Source organism: Cibotium barometz, chromosome 47 (genome assembly GCF_041138505.1).
Source record: "Cibotium barometz isolate CiBa-2024 chromosome 47, ASM4113850v1, whole genome shotgun sequence".
NCBI lineage: Eukaryota > Viridiplantae > Streptophyta > Polypodiopsida > Cyatheales > Cibotiaceae > Cibotium > Cibotium barometz.
Window position 1 is genome coordinate 14,346,238 of NC_141092.1, and position 21,652 is coordinate 14,367,889.

The 21,652-nt window shown below is 42.4% G+C and overlaps 1 protein-coding gene across 5 annotated transcripts in view; it reads right to left on the reverse strand.

Annotated features, from left to right (window-relative positions):
- Window positions 1-6,480: 6,480 nt before the first annotated feature.
- Window positions 6,481-21,652, reverse strand: part of LOC147611393 (uncharacterized) — a 93,336-nt gene continuing 78,164 nt past the window's right edge. For all 5 annotated transcript variants that reach the window (XM_086784473.1, XM_086784475.1, XM_086784474.1 and 2 more), the window contains 5 exons: window positions 8,619-8,716; window positions 8,354-8,449; window positions 8,175-8,245; window positions 7,906-8,042; window positions 6,481-6,738 (listed from right to left, as the gene is read on the reverse strand). In XM_086784473.1, coding sequence (XP_086640599.1) covers window positions 7,913-8,042; window positions 8,175-8,245; window positions 8,354-8,449; window positions 8,619-8,716 — 395 coding nt within the window. In that variant the 3' untranslated portion in view covers window positions 6,481-6,738; window positions 7,906-7,912. The remainder of the gene's footprint in view (window positions 6,739-7,905; window positions 8,043-8,174; window positions 8,246-8,353; window positions 8,450-8,618; window positions 8,717-21,652) is intronic.

Genomic DNA, 21,652 nt, shown 5'->3' on the forward strand with positions numbered 1-21,652 from the left:
GTAGAAGGAGCGGCCAACCATTGCAAAAAGAGAGCTCATGTATATAATGTGACTTATGAAATATGAAAAGGGACAATCCCATCATCACAATTGAGTTTCCCTCTCTCTCTCTCTCTCTCTCTCTCTCTCTCTCTCTCTCTCTCTCTTGTGGCTATGGTGATAAGCTTGTGTGCATCTATGCTTGCTTGCTTGATTGTGGTGTGTGCATATAGGTGAGGTTCTCATTGCTTTCCTCTTCTTCTTCTTGCTCTCTCTCTTTCACTCTTGCACATATGAAGCATTGATTGAGTAGGAGTTGAGCTCTCCATAGCTTCTTCTCTCTTTGCTCCTCACCTACCTTGTTGAAAAGCTCCACTTGAGCCTTGCAGAGTCTTTGTCTTCTCTCTTCTCTGTGTCTTGTACAAGAAAGCATGTTCATTTTGGTGAACCACCCACTTACATGCATATGCACCCACACATGATTCCATGCGTGTTGAGCTAAGAGCATATCCATAAATCCATGTTCACTACACACTTGCAAAAGGTTTTATCATTTTCATTTATAGGATAAGTATTATAATTTTATTTTATAGGGTTATTTACTTGTAATTATGTTTATTTTTAAATCTCTAGGTTAGTATAGTAGCTTGCCTAAGCATGATACATTTTTCTTTTTTGGCTTTTTCATGATTGGTTGCAAAACAATTGTTCTATTGGAATACTTAAAGAGAGAAATATGCAAAAATTGCAAGTTAAACTTAAAAAATAGACCAAGAAAAATAATCTCAATCATAATATACAATAAATATCCTTATTTCTAGCGATATCTATAAAATCCTACAATGTAAGATATCAATTACATTGAAATGAATGAAATGGAATGAAAGTAATAAACTTATAAAATAGACCAAGGAAAATAATCTCAATAAAAACATACAATACATATCTTTATTTCTAGTGATATCCACCAATATACCCATTACTAATGATAGTGTTAATTGTCCATTCTACCATCTTCCATGCCCATATATTGGCATTCTTCGGACATATGAATACCAACAATTTACATCATATCTACCATCTCATGTGAATATACATTGTGAATTCATTGATCTATTCCTTTATAGCTTCGAGGTACAGTAAGATATTTAAAGAATAGTAGCTCAACGAGAAAGAGATGTGATGACCCAAAAGTTTTCAAATAAACAATGGGCACCTTGAAATGAACCATCATTTTAAGACTTTGTCTGCTGTGAAACCATTACCAATCACAGCTCAAAGCTCCAAGTTCCAAGCACAAAACTAACAAAACATTTATGCTCAAGTCTCATGGATGTATGAGCCTAAGTGTGTGCACACCATAAGAAAGCATGCCAAGAGAGAAAGGACAGATGTTGCCAAATTTTTGTGATTGAAATAACAAAAAACTACATGTGAAATCTAGGTTACATTGACTAAAGAATTATCCCTACACCACCAAACCACTATGACATGCCTTACAAAATGAGACACAAAGACATATACACAAGTTAAAACTAGAGTAGAGGCAATGCACAGAGAGAGAGAGAGAGAGAGAGAGAGAGAGAGAGAGAGAGAGAGAGAGAGATACAAAGACAGACAGAGGGAAGGAAGGGAGTGAGTGTGTGTGAGTGTGAGTGTGAGTAGAGGCAATGCGGTGAGAGAGAGAGAGAGAGAGAGAGAGAGAGGGAGTGAGTGAGTGAGTGTGTGATATAACGTATTCAATAGACCTAATGGGTGTGTGCAACCAAAAAGTAGTACAATGAATCCATGAGAATACTAAATCAAGTTCCAAGCACAAAAGTAACAAAACATTTATTCTCAAGGCTCATGATGTATGTGCCTAAGCATGTGCACACCATAAGTAAGCATGCCAAGAGAGAAAGGGGACGGATGTTGCTAAATTTTGTGATTGAATAATAACAAAAAACTACATGTGAAATCTAGGTTACTTTGACTAAAGAATTATCCCTACACCAAACCACTATGACACACCTTACAAAATGAGACACAAAGACAAATACACGGGTTAAAACTAGAGTAGAGGCAATGTCATGAGAGAGAGAGAGAGAGAGAGAGAGAGAGAGAGAGAGAGAGAGAGAGAGAGAGAGAGTGATATTAACATATTCAATAGACCTAATTGGTTTGTGAGACCAAAAAGTAGTACAATGAATCGATGACAATACTAAATCATGGGAAACTAAAAAGAAAATAAACTAAAACTAGCTTTTTATTTCATGATAACATGTCAATACAAGATACAAAAAACTCTATGGATGCATGTGGATATAATAAGAGATAGCAAATACATCATGGGCTCATGTGGATACAAAAGAGACACCAAATACATCATGGGCTCATGTGGATACAAAAGAGACACCAAATACATCATGGATTCATGTGGGTACAATGAGGATAATTAAGAGAATGCAATGTGTGGTGTATACAAGAGAACACTCAAGAAGTAGTATATTTCACAACACAAAACTTTAAAACTCAAATTGTACAATAACAAAGATAGAGAAGAATATTGTATTACTGAAGTGATACAATAGATGGTGAATCCCCACACCCGTGTGCTCCTATGAAGGGAGCTTTGATGCCTAATCTAGAACTACTAAGACAAAAGTTATATGCCAGTAGAAGCTAGGGAGTAAACTCACAGTGATTACTGTGAGTTTACTCACACAGTGATTACTGTGTGAAAAAGGGCTGGCTGTGTATCTATATAGGCATGTATACATGGGGCAATGACATGACCATGGAGGTCCGTGATCATAGTCGGTGCCATTGTTCGCAGTGTACTAGATTCTACGTAATGGTTTTCCCACCCTCCATGACCATCCGAGCTCATCTTGGGCCACCCTGTTTGGGCCTTGCAATGTCAAGACAGGGTATCCAAGAGTAAAGTCTACCTACTCCATGTGTGGACTGTTATGAAATAATGTTCCAGTGTAGTGTGTAGCCTATTTGGCACTGTGCCAAATCTAATCCAAGATGTCTCTAAACCATCTGGACTCATAGGCCACCTTCCCGTGTGAATACAAGGATACCGAGCGTGCAAACTGTTAGACCCATGACTACTTCTCATAATGGGGACCATACAAACATGAACTAGCCCGGTGTCTAGATAATATAATATGAGGGTAGAGCATTGATATCCAATAGATAACAATAGGAAGACATTGTCATCATCTATCAGGGGATCTCTCTCTATCGATGCAAAATCTCCTAGATCTAAAGCTATCATATGGAGGGGATATCTCTTTACATTATTAAATCTCTTGGATTAAAGAGACTCCCCATATCCACTATCCATGGAGGGACCTCTTTGTGTCATTGTAAAATATCATGGATCTGAAACTATCATATGGATGTATACTTAAGATGTCTAGCACACTGCAATTGATGGGCTCTGTCAAGGGTGACTCCTAAGGCTGTACTAGTAGAGTCCTCAACCATATGTGCCATTTGGTCCTTTGAGAGGGGTCAACTAACTCCTACACCTCTTGTCTCTTGAATCTGCCCTTTTCTTGCCCTATTTCTGGTCCAAGGCGGTGAGACGAGACTCAAATCTACCCAATCATCATGAGCAGCATGTGACATGTGTTGATGTAGGTATCCAAGCCTCAAGATAAAAACCAATAACCTACAAGAAATGATCTCAGTAAAACTACGTTCAAGGTATCTGTAGAGCGCGCAAACCATGTAGTATGAGTATGCAAGATAAGGAGGTCCGAGCAATTAATCTAGTTAATATCCTGATGGGTAAGGTGAAGGGAGGGTGCATCCAAGTGATCCATTTGAAGCCCTTGTGTAAGGAACCATCGAGCCACTCACATACCATGCTCTATCCTCAGGAGCCTATGTCCATTCACGGTGTGGAGGCAATGTTTGTATCTCACTATCTAAAGATGTGCATCCACTATCATTGGTGTTGCTTCGAACTTTATAAGAATGATTAAATTAGTTCCTGATTGTTTGGTCCAGATCATGCATGTAACAAAGTCTCTCAACCCTCCTCCAATCCTCCTCTCCCATATCTAGTCCCCAAAAGAGAGCCCAAACTTCGCTGTGAGACTCAAGTGTCGAATAAACACGGCTAAATCTACATGTTCTCTCCTCAACCTAGCCTCTACTGCTGGGGGTGCATGGTGAAAAGGGTGAAAGTAGCCCCTAAATATATATATGATGTCACTGTATCTATGGGATCACCGATTTATGTGAACTCGTGTTTGGATGCCATTGCATGTGTTAAAGATCATCACCTTTACCTTGGCAAGGTTCACTTTGAGTTTCATTGCTCACAAAATACATGTAGTGCATCAAGATGTATTTGAAGTCCCTCAACCCAATCAACGATGAGCACTATGTCATTAGTATATAAGAGAATAGGCCCAAAGTGTGTACCAATGGAGAGCTTGCTCTTCCCAACTTGTCAACAAAGTTAGAGATCTAATCTATGTAAAAGTCCAAATAGTGCTCGAGATCTTTGACATGTCGTCCAAGAGGCTCTAACCAACCTTGTGATTAAATTATATAATGCTACGACACTCCATATCATTTCATATGGTATAGCCAACTCTTGTGAGCATTTGAGTAACCATGCCCTTGACACAGCCTTACAAAAATCCACAAAGCAACTATAAACCCAGTGCTTGGCCAACCTAGCCTCCTCAACAATGGCTCTCAATACAAAGATACGATCTAGTATGGAGTATGTCCTCTTGAAGCTTCCCCTATGGCTCTATATCCATGTCTCTTCTATTGATCTCTAACTTGAGAGAACAAATCCATAAGAGCTTTGTTTATGTATAACCAATCACAATAGTCATGTAGTTACTAGAATCTATCAGTTGCCCGGCTACAAGAAAGAAACTACTATAAGCATGGAGTAGAAATGGGTGTAGATCACCATCCTAAAGAGAATACTAATCATAGAGATTAACACCTAGACATGGGAAATTTGCCAAAACACAACCATGAAAGCTTGGGCCATAAGCTCCAAGAAGATAGTGTATAAAATCAACAGATATCAAAAAGGTACAATAATCTTAGGGATGATGCCTTTTATAGTCTCCAAGCCCAAATCCCACATGCTAAATGTGTCCTAAGCCCCCATGTGCCTAGTCCCATGTCCTATGTGCATGTGCACCTTAAAATTCCCTCATCACATGGACCTTGTAGATAGGAGTGTTGTTACTAAACCAAAAAGGTGAACAACCATGACAAAGGTCTATGTTAAACATGTGTGCTAGCAATGGGGCAAGGGTGTCATGCATTTGCACTCTACCCTACAAGTAAACCTTCATGGCCTTGGGTTCTACCATTCCCGAGTTTGTTTATGGCTTTAGTAATGTTGGAAATGTTCAAGAGGGTGGGGTGAGTGTCATGCACTAGGTTGACTGATCAAGTAAATGGTAAAGGTTTTGTGCACGAAGTGAGAGGATCAACAAGCTTAGGCATGTTTTTTTGCAATCTGCACTCAAAAAAAAAGTTGGTATAGTACTTCATTGCTTTTGTTTAGGGAAATCTCTCTTCTTGCAACGAGGAAGGCAGTACAAAATCCATTGCACTTTGTGCTTCCTCATTGCTTGCTCTTGCAAGAGGTGAAGGTGAGAGTAGCCCAACACTCATTATCGGACCAACCATTTTGGGGCATTGATTTGCAAGGAGGTTTACTGATGGATCATTGTGTGCATGGGAAAGAGGTTCATGAATGATAAGTGGTAAGCTTAGAAATGAGTGTAGTGAGTGGGGCATAGGGATCAAGTTTGAAGACACTATAAATATTGTTTTGGTATGTAACCTATAGGGGTCATAATGAAAGTGTGCTTGTGTGTAATGTGAGATGGATTTGGTGGGAGGTAGAGCAAGGAAAGCATGCGTGTGGGGTGGGTGGGTGTGTGTGTGTGTGTGTGTGTGTGTGTGTGTGAGAGAGAGAGAGAGAGAGAGAGAGAGAGAGAGAGAGAGAGAAACCAAAGTTTTATTTACGATTGTGAAAGGCCAAAATGACCTACGAGACCAAATACAAATACAAAGCATCAAGACCATTGAGGCCTGGAGTCAAATTTGCAATCCAAAGGAAAAGAATACATTCAAAAGAAAAATCCTACTAATCAGCTTTTTGTGTGTGTGTGTGTGTGTGTGAGAGAGAGAGAGAGAGAGAGAGAGAGAGAGAGAGAGAGATCATAAAAAACGAATTGTGTGCATACTAAAGTGAGAGCCAATGGCTATGTAGGTGGGTGGGTGCATGCGTGCACGTGAGAGAGTGAGAGAGAGAGAGAGAGAGAGAGGAGAGGTAACCCTGTTGCTATTGAGGTGTGGGCTCATGCAATATGCTCATTGGAAGCACACCAACCTTTTCTTTAAGCACCATGCCTCTTAAGATGATGCCTTAGTGATACTACCCACAGGGTGAAGTTATGAAGAGGACTCGTGAAGGTGTGTTGTGAGAGAAAACACTAAAAGTACAAAACAGGCTGAAAAAGGAGAGACCCAATTAAAACCACTGGCGTCATACAGACCTGTCAAACTTTTCCCAATTAATCAAAGCCTTCCAGGTATCTCCCAAAAAAAAGGACTCCGTGTATTTGATGTGTTCCAAAATCAAAGCTTATAAACAACACCTTTCGCACGAAAAAGAAAATGCAAAGCTCGAGTGGCAAAGATGGTCCACTAGAAGAACCTACTTCAAGAATGAAGCTAAAAACTAAATCCACATTCTTGTATTGTCAACATCTGCAAAAAAAAACCAAAAAAAAAACATCAAAACCAGAGACTCACATTCAGCTGAGTAGTTCTTTGTAACCATAGCTAGAAAAGGGAAACAACTAGTTGCTAATGAAAAGTAAAATTGGAAGAAGAAAAAACAAAGCAATGAGGGAAAAAGAAAGAAAAACATTTGGGTAAATCTTAATTTGGAGGAGATTGTGTGAAGATTTGGGGAAAATCAAAACTTAGTGAGGAACAATATCTTGAGAGGAGATATAGGGAAACGGGGATAAGAAATGGAGACTGTAGAAAAACGACATTTTTCGCTTTTTTTTTTTTGTTTGGAAACATTATTGTGGTTCAAAGTGCATCCAAGCTGTCCATTGGCACATAACACACAAACACTGTTTTACCCACACACATCTGCACACAGAAACAACGTAGGCCACTATCAAGCTGGCTGGAAAAAGCATGCAAACTAATTCCTATTTCATCGCAGTCTAGTAGAGTGGCTCCGCCCTCAAGAAGACACTCTTTCCAAGCATGATACAATCCTTGTGGATATTCTTCTTTTCTTTTTTTTTTGGGGAGGGGGGGAGGGTTCACTATTGCTTTATTTTGTCACAGTCTGTAGAGAGGCCCCACCCTCGAGAAGACAGTCTTTCCAAGCATGATACAATCCTTGTTGATCCTCAGAATGCCGGAGGGTCCTTTTTACAGTTGGGATAATAGCCCGTCTCTTTGGAGGGTGTGAGGCAGGTGTTGACACTAGTAGGCCCCTAGTGTGGCGTTCTACTATCATACTAGCAATGCAGCCTTCCTCCGAGAGTGGTCAGCCATGGAGGAAGCGTCCCCGTTGTGTTTCTTTTACTGCTGTTGAGTGTTTATACTCTGCCCTCTAGGCAGGTCCCTTTTTAACTACTACGTCAGACACCGTCCCTTAACATGCATAAAAAGGAAGTTTGTTTTCACAAAAGCTTGAAAATACCTGCCTTCTTCTTGTAAATACCCTCAAAGACAACCAAATTTCTCAGCACTCTTCATGGATCATATAACCAGTACAACATTGCAAAATCAAGAAGGAAAACTATCATGAGTCAACTTTGGGGGGGTGGGGGGGGGGATTGATTTAAATAGCATCACTTCGAAATTTACTAAGGGAAAGTGAGGCTGTTCGAAGAGATCTTGCTTTACCTGTCCATCATAACCAATTTGGTCCTGTTATCTTTGGTTGAATCTCCTTATTAGAAGATGGTTGTTCATCCGTTTTCATTAAGGAGCGGTATTGCAGCTTAACACTCTCCCCATTATCCAGAGTTCTCACAACATACCTTGAACAACAAAAGGAGAATTGATAAAACAAATGTTGACCCTGTCATTTGGCAGAGACACAAAACCAAAGGCAACATAGCTATTTCTGATTGTATACATTCACAAGAGAAGAAGACCCAGCTTGGGCTTACCACCCATTCAAACACTGTGTAGTAATCACCGCATTCCGCCCAACAAATCTTTCTGGAGTTCGTTTGTTTCCCTGCAAGCCACAATATTTCAAACCTAAAAGCTTCACCAAATTAAGTCAACAAAACCCATGAAAGTAATGGTATAACCTCTAATGGAATGGAGTTATGACAAGCAGTACCTTTATCAAGACTTTATCATTAACCTTATATGGGAATTGAACACCTTTGTGCCTAGAATACTCGAACGGTGTAAGCTCACTGGAATTCTGTCGATCCTGAAGTAAGATGATCACAAACAGGAAACCAAAAAAAAAAAAAGTAGGCTGAGCAAAAAAGGTGCATCAAATAACATAAGTATTCCCCCAAGCTTCAAAACTCTGAACTGGATGCTTATCACATTTAAAAATTGATATCTGTACAAGAAGACCAAAAAAAATCCCCAACCTGCTCCAGTCTATCTCTTCTCCTCTTTGCTGCTTTTGATGCGTTTTCTTTCCAACGTTGTTCTTCCCGTTTGTAGGCTTGTACAACAGACTGCAAAGCTGCCAAAATTCACCACAAAAATGTGTGGATTCATCTACAAGAAGCAAAACAGATACGAGCAAGAGAAGTAAAAGGGCACTATGAAAAGGCCAGATCTCTATCGAGGTGCAGGTACAAGCACACCCACACACACGCACACCGCGCACACTTTTTTTTTTTGGTAAAGCTTCATGTCATTAATTACAGGTGGGAAACCTCAAAACGAGGAAAACCCACCAAAAAGATCACACTTTTTATTTACAAGTGGGAAACCTCTAAGCGAGGAAAACCCAGAAAAAGAAGAGTAACTATAGGCTTCACTACCTAGAAGCAATCAAAGTAAATCCTATAAGCATCAAGAGTGATGTCCCCAGCATCATAAGCAAAATGAAGCGCGTGACCAAGCGAGAACTTGAAGTAATGGAAGGGAACAATGTCATTGGCTTGGAACATGAGGTTGTTCCGAACATGCCATATGGTCCAAAAGACCCAGAATTGGACCCAGCTGAAAAATACAGCAAACTGAGACTGTGATGCTTGTAACACCCCAAAAAGCCAAAAGCATCTGTGAAAAATGCCCGAAGGGAAACGAAGGCGAAGAGCAGTCGAGACCCGGCGAATGAACGATCTGGAGCATACGCAACCCCATAGTAAATGTGGGACAGTCTCCTCAGTAGCTTTACATCGGACACAACGTGAAGGCGCAATATGACGTGCATGTAACAAGCTACCACAGGAAGAGCACCAACCAAACAGCGCCACAAGAACAGGCGTTCTTTAAGAGGCAGATGACTTTTCCAAATGCGAAACAATGTACGTTTCCACCACATTGAAGATTTGGAGAGAGACCATAGCTGATTACCATGTCTGACTATCCATGCATCCAATTGCAAGAGGGCATAAACTGTCCCAGCTGAAATACATTTCATAGCAGTGGTTCCAAGATTCCAATCAGATAGACGGGAATCCACATTCAAGCGAGGTAAAGGAGAAATATCAGCAATCATCCGCTGAATTTCTGTCCAAAGATGAGAATAATGGGATCCCAATTGAAAACGATCCGCCGCAACAGAGAAGGAAAGAACCTAACCAGTGTCATCCACCACATGATGTATCTGACAAATTCCTTTTTGAGATAGAAAATATGCCTGACGAGGTGAACGGTCAACCAAAGTGGAAGAAAATACACGACTCCAATGCAAACTCTCTAGCCGCAGGGAATTGCCCATCAAAGATCGGGAACCATGCCATATCATATGTGAAGTAACTTCCTTCCAATCAATAATGAGAGAAGAAGTGAAAGGACATCCCGGAATGTGTCCTTCAAGTTTTCCACATATAAGATCCCAGTATGTGGGTTGCCAATGACCATAGAATGGCGTGACAATATGCCGACACAAATGGGACACCATGAGAGTCCAGGGTTGCTGCTGATCCAACAAAACCGGCAAAAGCATAGCTTTCCTAGCCAAAACATGACGTCTCAAATCCAAAATATTCAGGCCTCCAAGGCGCTTAGGAGAGCATAACTTGTCCATGGATAACAATCTGAGGCCCTTTCCACGAGATGAAGTGCGCCAGAAATGCGCCAATATACTTGACATAAGGGACTTCAAGCGGGATTGAGACCAATATAGCAAAGGTAGATAAAACTGCACATAAGCTACAAGAATGCATTGCACAATTCTAAGACGCACATGAAGCGGCCAAGTGGACAACTTCCAATAATGTAACTTGGAGTGCAAGCGCTCGGCTACCCAATCCAATTTCCGTGTAGCCGATACAGTCCAACCCAACGGATAACCCAAATGACGAACTATAATGTTCGGAGGAACAAGTTCGCCTGGCCAAAGCAGCTTATGCCAATCATACTCAGTCAGAGCCAATAGTTTGGATTTACGAAAATTCACTTTGAGGCCTGCTGCCAATCCAAACAAATGAAGAGTGTGCATAATTTGTTCCACATCATCTTGGTGATTGCGAGGCATAAAGAGAGAATCATCTGCATAAGCTTGCGCAATAAAATGTTTCCCAGAGGGTAATTTCAAGCCCTGCAATCTTCCAGACGAAGTCAAAGATTCCAAATACATAAGCAGGGGATGAGTAGCAATCGCATAAAGCAAAGCACTGAGAGGACAACCTTGCCTTACTGAACGTCCCAAATGCCAAGGATCTGTGAGAAAACCATCCAACAAACCGGCAGAGGTACTGTCAGCATACAAGAAATAAACCACAGAGGATAGCTTAGGCCCAAATCCCAGCCGAAGCATGGTATCTGCAATGTAATCCCAAAGAACAGTGTCAAATGCCTTTTCAATGTCAACCTGCATGACCAATACATCTTGTCGAGTGTATTTCGCATACTCCATGCCAATGATGACATTTGCTAGATTATCAGTAATTTGCCTTCGTGGAATGAAGCCATACTGAGATGGATGCAAACCATCATGCAAAAACCCTTTAAGTCTATTGACAAGCATTTTAGCCAGCAATTTATAAACCACAGGCATGAGCGTAATCGGCCTCCATTGCGAGAACTCTTCACAAAGTGCTTGCTTTGGAATCAACTTGAGCAAGCCTTCTTTCCAAGATGAAGGCAAAACCTGTTGCTCCCATGCCCTGTTTATCATTAACAATAGTGGCTGATCCAGGTAGTGCCAAAACGACAAAAAAAATTCTACAGTAAGGCCATCCCAACCGGGAGATTTCCAACGGCCCAAATCACACAAACTGGCATACAATTCTGTCTCCGTGAAGGCGGCTTCCAAAAGTTGAGCCTAGTGCGCCGATAAAATCGGTGCAACTTGAGATAAAAACAAGCGACGAGCCTCTCGACCTTCCTGCGTGAGAGAAGAGGCCTCAAAAATCTTGCCATAATGAGATTCCATGGCCCGTGCAAGCCCCACACGAGAGGTAGTCCAATCACCAGTCGGGAGTTTAATCCTCTTAATAGTTTGAGACTGCCTAGAAAGATGTAAATGACGAAAGAATTGTTTAGAAGTGCATCCTTTATCCGCTATAGCCTTTTGGCGAGCTCTAGTCTGCCACTTTGCCAATTTTCTCTCATCATTACGATGCAACAAAGCACGAGCAGAAAGCAACTCTGTCATCTGGATTTCAGTAAGAGATGAAGTGTTAGCCAGATGCATCAAACTTTGACAAGTGCCTTTGGCCTGTTGAACTTGCTCTCTGAAATGCGATAAATAGTGTCTGCCATAATCCTGGATCACACATTGAACCCGCATAACAAAACGAAACCATGCTGTGTCCATATCAACATGCATTTGAGAGATCAATGGCGAAATAATATCCACAATCAGATTGCGAAAAACCTCATGCTTAAGATAAGCATTATTGACATGCAGAAGTCTCTTTCTAGTTAATGAATCATTGGCAGAACATGAACCGAATTGTATTTTCAAGCATATCGGAGCATGATCCGAGAGACACAAGGAGTAATCAATCCACATATCACATACAAAATCATCATACTGCTGCATCTGAAAGAGATACCATCGGTCCAGACGAGCACGATACATTGATCGAGCGTTATGCTGAAATGTGAATCCTGGATCATTGGCTTGCAACAGAGGCCACAAATCCAAGGCATTACATGTGTGCTGAAAGAGATCCCAAGCTTGTCGTTCCACATGAAGCATGTGAGAATGTCCAGTAGTATTATCCACATGATTTTGGAGCATTATTAAAATCGCCACAAAGAAATGCATTAGAACGCCAACAATAAGAGGAGATGGCATGCCACAAACGAGCCCTGTCAGTAGAGGCTGTGTATGCATACACACCACCAAACTCAAAAACTTCCCCATTGATAATACATTGAATGACCATCCATCTGCCAGCTGGATCATTGAATACCAACATGGGAAATAATTCATGGCGAACAAGCATCAGCACTCCAGAGTATCCAGCGGATCCTGCATAAGCTATCCAATATCCCGCAAAATAGGAAGTTTGTCCGGCAAAATTATGTTGATTATGCTCTTGAAGAACAACAATATCTGCTTTGCAAGTATGTACATAGTGCCAGATTAGCCTCCATTTATCCTGATTGCATAATCCGCGCACATTATATGAAATGCAATGTATAGAACTATGCATCTTAAATGGTATATACAGTGGGCGAGAAAACCAACAGAAAGCTTAAGAACTCGTGCCCATGGGCACATCCGCATCTGTCGCGGAAACATCAGCTGCCAAATCAAAACTCGAATGTGGAGGAAACAAGTGATGGCCTTCCGACGTTGAAGCGGTGCCCCCTGTAACTACTTCCTTATAGGATCGAACAACTTTATCCCAGGCCTGAGCCAAGGAAGAGTTATCATTACAAGGCAGTTTTTGCTGAGCAACATTCTTCAAGGGGGGCACATAATTGCGAGAAGATGGTAGAGTACGTGCTTTGACAGTTTTCTTGGGTACTATCCACGCCTGAGTAGCAGGAAGCTTCTCTTTGCCCTTGTCTTTGATGTTCGGGGAAGCAGGAACACTTGGCATTTGAGACTGCTTCCCTTTACCTTTATTTAGTCCAGTTGTTGATGTGGATGCAGAAGCACCTTTAGATTGTGCCTCAGGGGAAGATTTCGCTGGAGGAGGAGTCTGAGGGGTAGGGACAGTGGTACCGCAGCAAATTCTTGTCTACAGTAGCAGTAGGGCTTTCAGCAGTTCTGGGGATTATAGAAAATTTAAGGTGTGCATGATGGAATCACCTGAGCTGGCCATTTATAAGCGTCGGAAAGCAATGAACACCTCGAATTTGGATGCCATGTCTTTGATTAAGGAATGCCTGCATGAGGATTTCGAAGAAGCAAGATGTGCTTGGGAAGGACCTGCTCCAGTCACAGAAGTGCGTATTCCGGTGCAGGAGCTCATGGATCCGGTTGCGCAGTATGCATTGAATGCAGTGATTCTCTTTTTCCCGGGCAAGATGCCTAGTGCACAGGATGTGGGACAATGGGTTGATTTCTTGCTTAAGCGTCAAGCAGTCCGGGGTGTTTATTTTGGAGCAAAAGGATTCTATGAGGTCTTGTTAGCAGACATGGAAGCTAGAGATGCTTTGTTGGAAATGTCTCCCCTCTTCTTCAATACGCAAATGACTCATGTTCTTCCCTGGGCTCTTACTAAAGATTATCAGAGCCTTATTCGACATAAGTGCCCGGTTTGGGTTGAAGAAGTGGATTTTCCTCGTACTTGGCGTCATTTTCTTCCTTTGTTGGCTGCTCAATTGGGCAAAGTGATTTGCCCCCCGAAGTTGGATGCCAATACAAATCGTTTTTGTATTCTATGGGACACTGATCTTCCTGCTCCTATGGGCATTACCGTTGATTCTGGGGACACAGTGGTCGGCAAGCGACCATTCAAGCTTAAATGGCGGAAATTTGCCAATTCCTGTTTTCGCTGTGGCAAATTTGGTCATATGCAATCTGAATGTTCTGAACCAAAACGCACACCTCACACACACTAACTGAAATGGACCCCTACTCCCAGCCAACACATGATATGCATAAAGACCATCAAAGTTGGGGCTGGCATGCTCACCACCCAACTATAGCTCCAATTTGAGCACCCCCAGGCCTGAGGCTAACACTACTTGCCCAAACAATGGCATCCTATACCACTAAAGCCCAGTATCCAAGTCAAGGTCACCGCAAAATGTTTCACTATATATCAAAACGAAACAATGCTGAAACGATTTATTTTGGAACAAAACGTTTCAACACCAGGTAGGTGGACAATGAAACGTTGGACCGAAACAATCATATACATAAAATGTGAAGGTATTGGCCAAAAGTTATAAGATGATATTAGCATATTTATCATCAGTAAACAAAGAAGACATACAAAAGAGAACAGAAAAGAACAAATAGGATGAAAGAAGGAAAGAGAAAGAATTATAAAAGCTAAAAAGCACACAAAATCACAACCTTTTTCCCCACATGAAACGATATGGTTTCAATGTGCACATGAAACGTTTCAACACTGAAACGTGAAACGAGTTTCAAAGTCACCGAAACGAGTTTCATGGTGACCATGATCCAAGTGTGTGGCTGGAGAATAACCAAAATCACACTTGATGTCCAATTCCTGGGAATCCTCCCATCAGGAATCATAACTCACTTAAACAGGCAGAAAATTATTGTAAAAGCTATTGATAATTAGATCCTTTCACACTGGGTTGCATGGGGTTGACCAACTTATTTCATCAGAGAGGGCTAAGTGGAGGGGGCCTACAAGGGGCACAAGCGCAGATGGGCACACTCACTCTCCCCGGGCCTGGGGGGAGAGGCGCCTGCACCTTCTTGGTGACCACCCATGTGTGATGCGGTGGCAGGGTGTTGGGCCATCATCATAGCCACCTCTGACAGCTCCAAGTTCTACCAAAACTGTTTAAAAACCTAATTCTGCAAGTCTATGTAAACCTCATCAAATTTTAAGTCCACTTTAGAGATTGACTACGCTCTCTCAATGCAGGGCTGTTTTTGCACAACACCTTTCAAACCCTCCATATAGAGTGTTTCCTTCTGTGCCGTATGGAACATTCCATACTCTTTAAAGATTCTATCCACTTTATACATAAAAACACTTCTTTGAATTTCTGCTTGCATTCATGGCTTGAAGGAGCCACAGATGCACTTCAGGTCAGATTGTTGGAAGTGGTTCTACTGCCAAGTCTTGCAATTGTGAGAAAGACAGTGCAAAGTGCAGACCCAGGAGTAAGGCTGGGTAAAATAGGCAGAAACCACGTGGAGAACATGCATAAAGATCAATTCTGATAGGTAGATAAGGGTAAACAAAGAGGAGCAGCAGCAGCACACCAAAAAGGACAAAAAGGGCTCTCAATAGCAGCATAGCTGGCAAATTGCCAAGTCTGGATGGCCAACAAGCAGTTGGCCAACTAGCAAATTGGCCCACCAGCATGGTGCCAAGTTGATGTCCACACTAGGAAATTCAGAGTCACGTTCATTGTAACAGGGTTTTCCCATAAGATCTTAATACTTCATTTAATCAACAACAAAATGATCCAAGTATATTATGCAAAAGAGAATTTGGTGCAAATTCCAGAAATATGAATACAATGCTTTGCAGAGGCACAGATACTGTCTTCAAATTTGGCACACACAAAAAAACAATACTAATAACCAAAAAGGAATTGGTTTTTGATGTTCAGAATATTCATACCACTTTCATTTTAGTTCGGACTGCTGTGCAATCCAAAAACAAACCTTCCAAAAAGTGACATCTCTTCGAAAGGTCTTCAGCACACACCTCCTGATTGCCAAGAACATGCCCGAAACAGCATGCAGTCTGATTCTGAGTCCATACAGGTATGTAAGAAGGTAAAATCCACCATACAATGATCACTCACTGTGTACGTTGTCTGCTGCTGTACCAAGACTGTCCTTACAGCTCACTGCCCTACAGTTCTGCAAGAGCCCATAAGAAGGTAACATCGGCTGCACAATTATCGATCGCTGCCTGTGCTGTTTGCTGCTGTACCACAGAACTGTACGTACAGTTTACTGCCCTACAAGGACTTCTGTACAGTTGCACAGTATTCCTGTTCAGGGTGCATGGGGCAGGCTAGATGGTCATACAAGCATGCATGCGGTTGTCTTGACAGTGCAGATGGCCATACAGGCGTGCATGTGCTGTAAAATTGAAAACAGGAGGACAGCACAAAGCTTTAAATAAAAATCACACTTTTCTATTCCAGGTAGAGATCCTACTAATCATTCAACAATGTTGCTCCTCTCCAAGCTCATGGTTCGCCCATAGGCGACCAAGAACCTTGGTGTCCATCAGCTGAGGTTGAACTCGAGACCTCCCTGATCAAAAATTCAAATACTTGCCAACTCACCTACGAAGCCGCAGACAAAATCACACTTCCTTTATCCTCTAATAATAATAACTTATTAGCTTTCATGCATCAGTCCCATGCACCCAGGATGGCTGGTCCCTGTGTTCTAGCTCACAAATAATTCACATTAAATTAATCCACACAATGTCCATGCAAAGAAATCAATTCAAGCGCTCACACATGACCCACTATCATGCATGACTAGACTCTTTTGCACATGAACACACACAGATCTCCCATCTTACGAAGTACTGTATTCAAGTGCCCATTCACAAGCATCTCCATTTGGAGTTGCCAAATGAGGCATCACATCCTGATAATCAAGAGGCAGCGTAGTGGTGACATTCACCCACTGTCAGCAACAGTAGTCATTCCGCACTCTATGGCCATACAAACTAGTGTAGGCTGGTCCTTGCTAGAACTAGGGCACTGTCACATGCACCATGCACTGAGGTGAAGTGTGACACACTGGCTCATCAACAGGTTACAGTGCTATACTTATACACATAATTAGGAATATTTGTCATATGCCGTGACCCCATTGTGAGCCCCAATCTGGGACATGTCAAGCACGAGCTACGTAGGTTAGTCTCCCAACCTTAGATGTCAGGGTTAGTCCGTTGACCCACTTGGAGAACAAGCATTTAGGTCATCTGAGTTTAAGCATGGTAAAGTCAGTCCTTTAGATACATATACAAAGCATATTACAGCATGTAGTAGCATTGGTACATGGGCCAGCCTATTGGCCAGCCCATGTGGCATAGCATGGCATGGGTTTATGGGCTAGGCCATTGGCCAGCCCATGGGAGAGCCCCAAGAACCAAGTCGGCAGCCTGTATGGGTCTAGAAACCCTGTTGGCCAGGTGGGAATGCAGTCAGCGGCCAGTATCAGGAGATGCCACAGCAGCCAGGCTCACACAAATAACAAAGCGCAGCATTTAACGCTTGTAAGCAGCAGGTCATGGGTTTCTGTAACAGGCTGACAGTTATTATCTCCACCAACCAGCAGTCTGGATTCATATAAAAGTAGTCCCTCAGCCCATTGCACAAACCAGCTCATAATTCATTCTCTCAGTCATAGAACATAGTGCAGACATGTATGCCTAAAAACCTGGTCTTTGCATGCATAAATCTCAGCCAAGCACCTAGTGCTCAGTCCATAGGCAGCCCCGAAATTGGCTTCAGCAGTCAGCCTTCGGTAGTGCATCTCCCTCAGCAGATCTGGGTGTGTATAAGGCTATCCAAAGTGTTCATACCGCTTGATGGTTCCATAGTGCATCTCTCTCAGTAGATTTGGGTGTACATAAGGCTATCCAAAGTTGGCTTCATACCGCTTGATGGTTCAGCAAACGTCCGGTCTACAACGTTCTGGCGTTTGGCAGTCCTCGTCAGTCAAGTCTCAGTAAGTTCTCTGCATTGTTACAGTTCTCCAAAGTAATGCAAGCAAACACTCTTGCTTGCTTGGGGGGGGGGGGGGGGGGGGGGGGTGTTAGGGGGTAAATTGGAACCCAATCTAGTGTTGTCTCTACTTTTAATATGGATGATGATGAGGTGTACCTAATAATTATCTCTCATTGTACCTCACATGAGCTCTCCAGCACCTCCTCCTATCTATAAGAGATTGCTTCATGCTCACTTCATAAAGGTATAAAGAAGGTCTTGCTGTGCGTTACACGAACTAGCCAGTTGCATCCTACAGGCACATTGAGAGGGGTTCTGGCCTCAAAAGCACCCTCCTCAAGCTAGCATCATGGGATGACCCATTTGAGGTTATCACAGACGCTAGTGGCCTTGCCATTGGTGCTGTTTAATACCAAAACGGCAGACCAATGGCTTACTACAACCACAGGTTGAATGATGCCAAAAAGAATTATTCAGTGTGTGACAAAGAGCTTTTAGGGTGATCACAGCTCTTAAGCATTGGAAACCTTTCCTTTACGGGATGGAATTCACAGTAAAGACTAATCATCAGGCACTTAAATGGTTGCAAACCATGCCTAGTGCCCAATGGAGTGACAGGCAAGCCAAGTGAAGTCGGATCTTCCACAATTTGGAGGTATGATCGAATACGTTCTTGGCAAGGATAAACCTGTTGTTGACGCTCTTAGTCGTAAGTCAACCATTCAGACATTACAAGAGTCCACTGTGAATTCAAGGAAAAGATTTGGATAGCATGAAAGCACAATATGCGGATTCAGTAGAGTTCGAACTAGCCCTCAATTCAAAACCGGGTCATTACTCCATCCAAGATGGCTGGTTGTTTTACAAGAACCAACTATGCATACTCAAAGAGAAAAGACAATCACTTGTTCATGATGCACATGTCTCTCTTGTCGGGGGTCATCAAGGTATCAACAGTACCTTGAAGAAGTTAGAGCAATTCATTTACTGGCCAAAAATGTGAAGGGATGTCTACCACTATGTCCAAGTTTGTTAAATATGTCAAAAGGTGAAAGTTTCACACTCAAAGTAGGCCGGGCTGCTACAACCTTTGCCTATTCCCAAGGCACATTTTCGGGACATTAGTATGGATTTCATAGGTCCTCTTCCAGCCACTACAGGAACCCCCACGCAAACAGATGGTCACAGCCGAAGATATTGCTCGCTTGTTTATTTGTCTTTGGTATCCAGTTTGTGTTTTGCCTAGAACAATTACTTCAGATAGAGATCCAACATTCATTTTTGGAGAGCATTGTTTGATAACTTTGGGACTAAATTGTAGTTGTTGGGTGCTTTTCTTCCACAAACAAATGTCTAAACAGAAATTTACAATCAGCTGGCTTTCAACATTCTCAAAGTCTACTGCCATGACAAACAGTCAAAGTGGGAACAAGTATCTTTCGTTGGTGCAGGCAATCCTCACCAATGCTCATTCATCTAGTATTGGCAGGACTCCATATGAGACCGCATTTGGTCGCCGTTTCTTGTCCCTTCTTACAAGGATGGTATCGCCATCATTGGAGGCTAACAAGACTACAGAGTCATTCTTAGAGATCATTGAGTTAGCAAAGGAGTGCCTAATCAAAGCACACGAAGAATACACCAGGCAAACCAACAAGTCTTGCAAGGATGTCAACTACAAGGAGGGAGAATGGGTATTTCTCCGCATCATGAAGCAACGGTTAAAGCAAGTGGGCAAGCGATGTCCCACGCTCTCTTCCGAAGTTTTGGCCCATTCCCTGTTGTAAAGAAACTCAGTGATGTCTCTATGAAGTTGAAATTGCTAGACACTTGAACTATGTATGATGTCTTTCACGTCTCATGGTTAAAGCCATATGTTGGACGTTCTTTACAAGAGATTCCGAATGAGCAACAGCCTGAAGTGGTCAATGAATCAGAAGTCATCGAGCCCGAGCAGATTCTCCTCCATAAGTGGAAGCATGGTTCCGGTCGCAGAATCAAACGGTTCTATACAAAGTTCAAGGACTGAGGCACTCACGAGCCGTTTGGTTGGACGAGGATTTTTTCTAGGAGTTACCCCCAGTTATTGGCAAACGGCACTCACGAGCCGTTTGGTTGGACGAGGATTTCTTCTAGGAGTTACCCCCAGTTATTGGCAGACTACTTGGAGCCCATGCAACTACCGCCAAGCTAAGGAGGAGGGAATGTCACATAGCACTGTTGATGAGTTAGTGTGTCACACTGCATCTCATATTTGTCATATGCCATGACCCCATTGTGAGCCCTAGTCCGGGAAATGTCAGGCACAAGCTACATAGGTCAGTCTCCTAGCCTTAGATGTCAAGGTCAGTCCCTGAACCCACTCGGAGAACAAGCATTTAGGTCATCTGAGGTTAAGCATGGTAAATTCAGTCCTTTAGATGCATACACAAAGCATATAACAGCATGTAGTAGCCTTGGTACATGGGCCAACCTATTGGCCAGCCCATGGGAGAGCCCCAAGAACTAAGTCGGCCATAGTCACATGGGAACGCCGTTCCACTGGTGTGGAACGGGGGAACGTGGAGGAAGCCACCTTGGGAACGGTGGAACGTGGAGCAACGTGGTTTTTATTTTTTTTTTCCCTGATGCGCGAAACGGCAACGTTAATGTTTTTTTTTTCCACGTTATGGCAGCCGGCAGCGTAATAGCGTATCCTTTTTTTTTTTTTGAATTGAACGGGTTACGGGTGCCCAAAACGTTGGGCACCCGTTGTATTAAAAAAAAAAACGGATACATGCTTTGAGCGCCGCCGCCGACCCCTAAAAAAAAAACAAATCAAAAAACGAATAGATTATGCAACGTTTAAAAAAAACGTTGAAACTTGAAAGACGACCTGCAGGCTGCCCTGCAACGTTCAAAAAAAAAAACATCAATATCAACGTTAAAAAAAAAAACGTACCTCTCTGAGAACTTATAAAATCCAGTGCAGTACATTAGCTATCTAGCTTTCACTATGTGGCTGTACATTGTACAAGCTATTGTACTTCTGGTTTTCTAAATATGAACAAGGTCATTGAGTTTGCTATCAAATTCTTGTCTCTTTTTGTCTACTTTCAATTGTATATTTGTCTCTTTTTGCCTGCTTTTAATTGTATATTTGTCTACTCATGTGTATTGAAATATGATAACCTGTCGTTCCGGATCCCGTTCCGGATTGCAAGGGGTCCCGTTCCCGTTCCGGACTGATCCCTCGTTCCCATATCCGTTCCCGTTCCCTGGTGACTATGAAGTCGGCAGCCTGTATGGGTCTAGAAACCCTGTCAGCCAAGTGGGAATGCAGTCGGCCCGCCAGCATTAGGAGATGCCATAGCATCCAGGCTCACATAGATAACAAAGCGTAGCATTTAATGCTTGTAAGCAGCAGGTCATGGGTTTCTGTAAAACAGGCCGACAGCTATTTATCTCCACCGACCAGCAGTCTGGATTCATATAAAAGCAGACCCCTCATCCCATTGCGTAAGCCATCTCATACTTCATTCTCTCAGTCATAGAACACAATGCAGACATGTATGCCTAAGACCCTGGTCTTTGCATGCATAAATCTCAGCCAAGCACCTAGTGCTTCAGTCCCTAGGCAGCCCTGAAGTTTGCTTCAGCAATCAGCCTTCTCCCTCAGCAGAGCTAGGTGTGCATAAGGCTA